Consider the following 8,281-nt stretch of genomic DNA (forward strand, 5'->3'; position numbering starts at 1 on the left):
GATATTAAACTTGGATAAATATTAGGTTTTTCTTAGTGAAATTAAAAATATAGCATTAAATATAAATATATATTGAAATTATATATTTTTTTAATTTGACCGGTTCGGTTCGATTTTTGAAGACATGGAACCGGATCCAAAACCGGTCCAAATCGGTTCAGTTCGATTTTTGACCAGTTGTTGACTTTTTGGTCAACTCGATTTTTTCGGGTTTGGTTCAGTGCGGTTCGGCTCGGATTTTTGGTTCGCCGATTTAAGTGCCCACCCCTAAGTGGGGGCGTGCGAGAATGTAAAAGTAAAAAGTCCCACATTAGAAAATTAGAAAACCTTGCAAGGGTTTATAAGGATTTAGATTAATTCCCCCGTTGCAAATTGGTTTTATGGTGAAATCTCAACTTCCTTCAAATAGGACAAGGAAGTGGAAATAGTAGCACTCAAAAAAAAAAAATGTACGGTTATTTAGCCTTAATAATGGATAATTAGTCCTTTATTAATTTTTTGGATAAACCAATTAGAATTTTGTCTAGTTGTATTTTCAAAAAAAGAGAGATTGACTAACAAAAAAAAAACACATTAAGAGAATGAGATAATATTTCGGTTAGATTTTACGAAAATGAAATTATATTATTCTTTTCTTTTTTTTGTATTTATTATTCATTCTCTTGTAACCTTTCACAATATCATGTCAAGTGCTAGCTAGTCACATAAAGGAATGTTGTGAGTGTGGGAAAGTATTTGTATACACCCATTACATTTTATTTTTCTAATTTCACAAAAGAAAAAAAACACAAGACTTCTCAACAAGCCTCATGTAGGTGTGCGTGTGCGCACGCAAGCATACATACATTGTCTAGTAGGGGCGCTCGTCCTCGGGCTGGTACATGGGATCGTAGCTGCAAACCACATAGTTCTGTCCATTGTTGCACTTTGAAATGCCACATCCAACCTCGGTGGTTTTGCCCCATACCACAGCAAGGTAGTGACCACATTCGTCTTTGACGCATTTGTTGGACTTTTCGTCATAGAACTCCTTCTCGGTGACCCAATACTTGGTGGCAGCTGCGCCGCTCATGCCGTCACCAGAGGCCAAGTTCTCACCCCAACGCCCCATCGAGTGCTCCATGGCGCAGTCGCCAACTCTTTTATCCGCATATTCTTGGGCATACTGGGCCAAGGTCGTGTTCCAATTGAGGGGTTTGTTGCCGACCTCTTTACGAGCCTTGTTGTGCTCCTCGACGAAGCCATCGATCTCTTCTTTAGAAATGTTTGCAAAGACAAGAGTGAAGACCAATGCGACGCAGCAAATGGCCAAAAGAAGCTTCGTGTTGAACGCCATTTTTGTTTTTTGATATGAGAAGTTTAAGGTCTTTTCTTTGTAGTAGAGAAGGTTGGATTGTTAGATGTTGATTGAAAGGGGGCATGGGATTGTGCATATTTATAGAGACACAGGCAAGTTTGTGTCCGCAAAGAGGGTCTTCGAAAATAGGCCCTTAAAAATGGGAGGGCTGAATATTAGTTTTTTGGATTCTATAGATTGCTGTAGAGGCGGGGCCAAATAAAGAAAAGAAAGAAGAGATCCATAGAAATTTGTGGTGTCACATCTTTTGTGCTTGGAATGCGTCCACACCAAGTTTTACTCACAATAAGGAGGGAAGACAATTTCTTTGGTGAGTTTCCTTTTTTTTTTCCCCTTAAAAAAGTAAGTTCTTCTTTTCTGTTCTTCTTTTCTTTTCTTCTTTCAGGTGAACTATTTTTTTTTTTTTTTCTTGTTCTTTTTCTAAAGGATAAGATGGAAACAAGAAGTAACGAGGTAGAACATTATTGGGTGTCTTGAGTAATATGTCTTTTGTTTTTCCTTCAGTTGTGTCTGTTTTTCCTCATGACTTAGTTGGCCTCCTTTCTCCTATGCGTCTATATGCTATTGTTTAAACCTGTCTTCTGGTCCTAATCCCCTTTGTTCACTAAAATAACTGATAAGGAAAATCACCATACTCTAGTTTTTGGTGTCACCCACTATACGTTTCTAATTTAGCCATATTCTTTTTTATAAGAATTCACTCATGTTTTTTTTTTTTCTTATGAACAAACTCATGTTATAATGTGCGTTTATTTATTAATATTATATCATCGGATGCAAAGGACTTGTAACTCAAATAGCTAAAAGCATTTACTCTGCATTTGAAGTCCTAAGTTTGATTCCATCCTCCCTCAATATGGCTTGTATACAAAACTTTATATCATAAGATATAAATTTGTCGTTCACTTAATGTTACAGTGACCAAAAAAAAAAAACCTTCTTCAATTTTTTATAATCTTAATGGTTTTTTGATTTACATGTGTCTCTACTAGTGAACTGTTACTTTTTTTTTTTCCTTTTTTTTATAGAAATATGGGCTCCAAAATCTCCACCCTCATCAGATCTATTGCACACCTATCAAATTTGTAGCTAGCTAATGAGTCAAAAAATCATAAGAACAACCATACATAATTCAAATCAAAGCACCATATATATTTCTCTTTCATTTTTATCAACCAAAACACATTAAATTAATTAGGCTAAAAGTTACTTTTGGTCCCTGTTGTTTGACACTTCAACCACTTTTGACCATATAGTTTCAATTCCGTCAATTTTGACCCTGTAGTTTTGTGTTTGTAGCAATTCAAGGACAAGTTAGTATTCTTGTCAATTTCTTTGACGGTGCAAGGGTCAATTTCGTCAACCCAAAATCCTTGAGAATAAAAGCTCATCTAAAACTCCCCCTAATTTCATATTAGGGCTTGAAATTGATCATTTGGGTTTAGGGTTCTTAAAAAATTGGAATTAGTGGTTGAATTTCAGCCCTAATATGAAATGGGGAGAATTTCAGACAAGCTTTTACTCTCAAGAGTTTTGGGTTAACGAAATTGCCCTTTGCATCATTAAAGAAATTGGCAAGAATACTAACATGTCCTTGAATTGCTACAAATACGAAACTACAATGGCAAAATTGACAGACTTGAAACTACAGGTCAAAAGTGGTTGAAGTGCCAAACTATAGGTATCAAAAGTGACTTTTGTCCAATTAATTATTTTGAGATGTAACTTTCTTCAATATGACACTCAACAATTATACCTATACAATCTAGTAAGGACGCTCTCCTATATAATTTCCAGGAGGATAATAACTACAAATCACAAACATCCAGCCATTCTTGCACATAGCCCTAGCACAACCCACATGAGTCGAATTGCGCCAAACCACCTGAGTGTAGTGACCACAGACATCACCAACGCATGTGTTGGAGGCATAGTCGTAGTTGGGCTTCTCAGTCACCCAAAACTTCACAGCCTGCCCGCCGGTCATTTCTCCATAGCCTTCAGCCAAGTTCTCACCATATGGGCCCTGTGAGTGCACCATTTCACACGTCTCAATCTTCGAATCCGCATACTTCTGGGCGTAGGCTGCAACAGTGTCGTTCCATTTGATTGGACCAACACCAACCTCAGCTCGAGCTCTGTTGTGTTCATCTATGAAGTCCTGGTGGGGTTCTTTGTTGGGTCTGGCTTGAGAGGCATGGGTGTTTAAGATTAGGGCTATGGAGAATATGCCTAATAAAAGCTTATTGATAGCTCCCATTTGTATCTCTGTGCAAGGCTTGGATCGATGTATTAGAGGTTGATCTTAGGGCAAATTTATAGAGAGTTAAGGCAATTTGAACTGTAAAGAAGAAGATCTCAGAATTAATTGCTGTCTGTGACATTCCTTGGATTTGGTTAGAAAATAAAGAAACAAAAACAATTACATGCCCATTTTTGGGGATTCTTGGGTTTGATTTGTATCCGTTTGCCAAAGGTGTCACACATTTGGAGATGGCAGTATAAATGCATATTAATGGTTGTGTTGTTAAAAATTTCACGGAAGGATAAGTTTCTAATTGAAGATGTTACTAAAAGGTGAGTAAAGACTATGGCGCCACTCTTCTTGTAGAAAATTTTGATATATTTCTATAAAATTTGGTCCCGTTTCAAAAAAGAAGGTAGATTTCTTTCCAAAGGTAAGAATTTTTTTTATTTTTTATTTAATTCAAGATAATAATAAAAACTCATGTTCATGAAATTTGAATCATGAAGTCTTTAACAAATAAAAATTATACAAACGATTGTCTAAACTAATCTAATTTACGGAAAAAAAAAACATTATCAAGGAATAGCATATTACCACGGAATGAGCACACAATGAGTTATAAGTACTCAATATAAACTTTCTTAGCGCTGAATTTTTTTTAATTTTTCTGAATAGAGAACAATACATTCTTTAAGAGTAAAAACGAACATCAATAGTACATTTGTTCACCACATGATGTTTTACAAAAGAGAGACCCCACCTTCACGTGAACTCCACCCAATCATTATTTAGTCCAAAATACTACTTTAACATCAACCAACAACATCCAATCTGTTCCAAGTTCCAGTCCACCATCTCAACTTCATCAGCTTGATCAAATGCCTTCCAATTCTAGTAGGGACGCTCGCCCTCATAATTACCAGGAGGATCGTAGCTGCAAATGACAAAAACCCAATTGTTGTCACACTTAGCCCTAGCACAACCAAGATGAACCGAGTTCCGCCAAACCACCTGAGTATAATGCCCACATTCATCCCCAACACATTTGTTGGAGCCGTAGTCGTAGTTTGGTCTCTCAGTCACCCAAAACTTCACGGCCTGAGCGCCCGTCATTTCTCCATAGCCTTCCGCCAAGTTTTCGCCGTAAGGCCCTCCCGAGTGCTCCATGTCACACCCTCTGATTCTTGTGTTGGCATAGTTCTGAGCGTAGGCTGCTACAGTGTCGTTCCATCGGATTGGACCGACGCCGACTGCTGCTCGAGCTCTGTTGTGTTCGTCGACAAAGTCTTGGTGGGGGTTTGAGGGGTTCGGAGCATAACCGACTTTTCGGGCTAGGGAGACTCGAGCGGCTAAGAGTAATGCAACGGAGCATATGTATAGAGAAAGGTTGCTAAACCCCATGGTTTGATATCTTTGTGAAAGACCCAAATGGAATACTAGATAATCTTAACACAAATGGGGCATGGGATTTTGGTATTTATAGAGAGAAGAGAAGCTTAGGCTCAAAGCTTGCTGTTAGACAACAAATACACGCAAGGAGTCCGACATATCTATAGCAAACAGTTTATTGTAGAACAGGCCAGGCCCCACATTTCCCCCAGTGAACCAATAGTCCGTTGCCAATGATGTGGATCAGTTGGGAAAAAACAAAAAACCTAATAAACTGTTTGCTACTTAGTAACAATACCAACCGAATAAAGCTAACTTGGCAAAAGGGCATATGCGCCTTTTGCCATACCTACCTGCAAGATGCCCTGTGATACTTTTCTAAGATATAATTAATCTCAGTATGAATGATTGAATGGGATTAATTGTTGTTTAATACACACGGCCGTCCCAAACTTGTTTTTTATTATTATTTTGGAGCCGAAACATATGCCAGAGATTCAGAGAGAAGCATGGAAATTTGAAGAATTCTAATTGATCATGTCAAGCTAAGTCACGCTTGGAACAGTAATCATGTGAATTTTCATGTCACTATCTTTACTTGAGGAAGAAAAGCCAATAACGCAACATCAGTTGTTGCTAGACTTTCTTAGTGACTCTTGGCATTACATTTCACAGATCCGGCAATGACTTTTTCTCACCCAGTATAGTTTAATTATTTGTTATACGTAACTCAATTATTTGCCTTGTTTTTTTAATCAACCGAATACATGTGATTCGAACTTTGAACATAGTCGGAAATGAGAAATATGACTAGACTAATAAGAGTTAGTTGGTGGCCTGTATTGCAAATTAACATAACTACTCTATAAATAAATTTTTAAAAAAAGAAGCGGTGGGACGAACAAGATGAAGAAGAAGAATGCTAGACAAAGTCACAAAATTCAGATGATACTTTGTATCTTGGATTGTATTAATTCAGAACCATGCTTGCTTTGCAAGTAGAGGAAATTTCGGACATGATATCAGGGCCACTTTTGTGGAACCAGACCTGGATTTGTTCCTTCCTTTTTTTTTTTTTAATCAATTATGGAGTTGAAACTTATGGTAAAGTAACGTTGAGAGTCACGGTATCAGCGGCCAATATTTTGCGGAGCAAATTGACCGCAAAACCAGTAACTTTCTGTTGACAGAAGAAAGGACTTTTTATTCTTTTGATATCCCTTACCCTTTTTATGAAGACTTTCGTATTCATTCTGATGTAAAAAAAAAATGATCATCATGTCACCAAGTGATTAAGTTTTCTTCTTAATAGAGCTATATGTTTTATTTTTTATTTTTGGTTTTAAGGAGACTTGAAGTCTAGAAAGAGGGAGGATAATATTGTCAAACTCATTGATAATATTGTCAGTGGGTCTAGTCCAATAAAAACATATCTTAACTTGTAGACCAGTGATCTCAAGTTCAAACTTCCATAACACATTAGTATTGCAAATCTTTCAGAGCTTTGATTAGTCTAGCTTTGCTTTCCAAAATTCTAATGGATGATTCATTGCAAATATGCAGAGAAAAAATTATAGTTAAATATATATCCTTGATCACAATCTAGCTCCAATAAGAGAAAGAACCCTCCAATCTGATTAAAGGGAGGCATTCACATATACTACACAGTTTCAGAAAAGAAGAAGTAAAAAATGGAAAATAAAATAAGAGATAAAGGACAGGGGCGAGGTGAGAGAAGACTTCAAGAAGAAAAAAGAAATAGAAAATGGCTTCTTGGAGAGAGAAAGAAACTGTTCTATATATGCATCTTCTCTAAATCTGTCAAGTGAAACTTGTCCATTTCTTTCAAATGCTTAAAATGATCCAATATCTTAAACTAAGTTTTCCATCCACAATGTCATCACTACTTTGAAAGGTAAATTTATATAAACACCTACATGAAACTCCAAGTTTCTTCTTCTCTAATAACCATAACTTTCTTGTCCAACACACAAGCTCAAAGCATATCGTACAAATTTTGAATCACTGCATCACAGAAACTCTATCACATTTCCTATCTACACAAACTACAAAGTACAAACCTTATGCATATCAACACAACCTTCAGTCCAAAAACATAGCTTTTGCATAGAATGTAGGGTAACCTAATGCTCTGATACCATATTGTCACACTCCAAATTCACTAAAAGAACAATTAGATTTATCTCATTGCATAGCTGCATTTGAACTACCAGGATCTGCAAGGTTACCAAAACTAAACATAAACACTTCTATTTCCACATAGTGTATCCAAAAGTACAACATTACAATCCAAAGTCTCCCAAATCCAAAACATCTTCGTTAGTGCAGTAAAAAATCATAAATGAGCCAATCTTCTGTTCCTAGCTAATCTGAAATGGAAGAGGAAAGGGTGAGCTACAAAGCTCAGTAAGCAACTATATATGGCCACCAATGATTATGAGGATCACAACTATATAATATCTCAAGATAGGACTGAAAAGAGTACACAAAACAAAACTGAACAATTCAAGGGCTGAGACACAATTCATAGTCAGAAATCAGAGAAACAATATCAATGAGATAGCTTCTATAATCCTCATTAGGGTTTCCAATGAGGCCATATTCCCACGATGGTCACATTGGCCTTATTACCAACTGGCCAAATGTCCTAACTCATTCAAAAGAAGGCACAAACATTGTAATTCAAATGGTCTGAATCAATCACAAGTTCAGATGTGCTATTCAATGTTCACTAGAGTTCCTTTAACAATCAAATGCAGGCAAACATATTTGAATTGGGGTATTAAACAAGGCTTTCATATCACAAGGATCAAATAGAAATGTTCAATACAAGGAAGTTCAGACGCTTGGATTGATGGAAGGAACAAAGCTAGAACCACATTAGAAACTTACGTGAAAAAATAAGCTGAGACTATAGTCTCCAAACACTTCAATCTCTTTTTAATGAAGAAAGCAATCCTAGAGTTTCTTAGCTTCAGTTCTTCCTTTTCCTAGCAACCTAGAGCTATGTTTTCATTCTAACTATAATATCTTTACAGAGAACTCGTTTGCTTTTTGGCTAAGGTTTTACGTTTAGCATGCTTAATTTTGAGCTTTGGTGGGCTTCATGTTGTTAGTGGGCTTTTTACATTGAGTGAGCTTTATGCATAGTTTGGCCATTGGTTGGCTTTTCTTTGGGCTTTTTTATTGTTTTTGTTAAACTAATTTCTTGTTTAGCTTTCTTTTATCTATCTATATATACTAGCCCTCTCTGCACGCGCTCCGAA

The 8,281-nt window shown here is 36.6% G+C and overlaps 3 protein-coding genes across 3 annotated transcripts; all 3 read right to left on the reverse strand.

The window, feature by feature from the left end:
• LOC18768690 (basic form of pathogenesis-related protein 1) lies at positions 828 to 2,465 on the reverse strand. The gene has a single exon (XM_020553894.1). It carries the CDS (start codon positions 1,334 to 1,336, stop codon positions 851 to 853), a length of 486 nt encoding a protein of 161 aa, XP_020409483.1. The 5' UTR covers positions 1,337 to 2,465; the 3' UTR covers positions 828 to 850.
• Positions 3,123 to 3,766, reverse strand: LOC18768975 (basic form of pathogenesis-related protein 1). The gene has a single exon (XM_007199028.2). It carries the CDS (start codon positions 3,615 to 3,617, stop codon positions 3,123 to 3,125), a length of 495 nt encoding a protein of 164 aa, XP_007199090.2. The 5' UTR covers positions 3,618 to 3,766.
• LOC18767127 (pathogenesis-related leaf protein 4) lies at positions 4,194 to 5,056 on the reverse strand. The gene has a single exon (XM_020569653.1). The coding sequence runs from the start codon at positions 5,004 to 5,006 to the stop codon at positions 4,497 to 4,499; it is 510 nt and encodes a 169-aa protein (XP_020425242.1). The 5' UTR covers positions 5,007 to 5,056; the 3' UTR covers positions 4,194 to 4,496.

Source organism: Prunus persica, chromosome G8 (genome assembly GCF_000346465.2).
Source record: "Prunus persica cultivar Lovell chromosome G8, Prunus_persica_NCBIv2, whole genome shotgun sequence".
Classification (NCBI taxonomy): Eukaryota; Viridiplantae; Streptophyta; class Magnoliopsida; order Rosales; family Rosaceae; genus Prunus; species Prunus persica.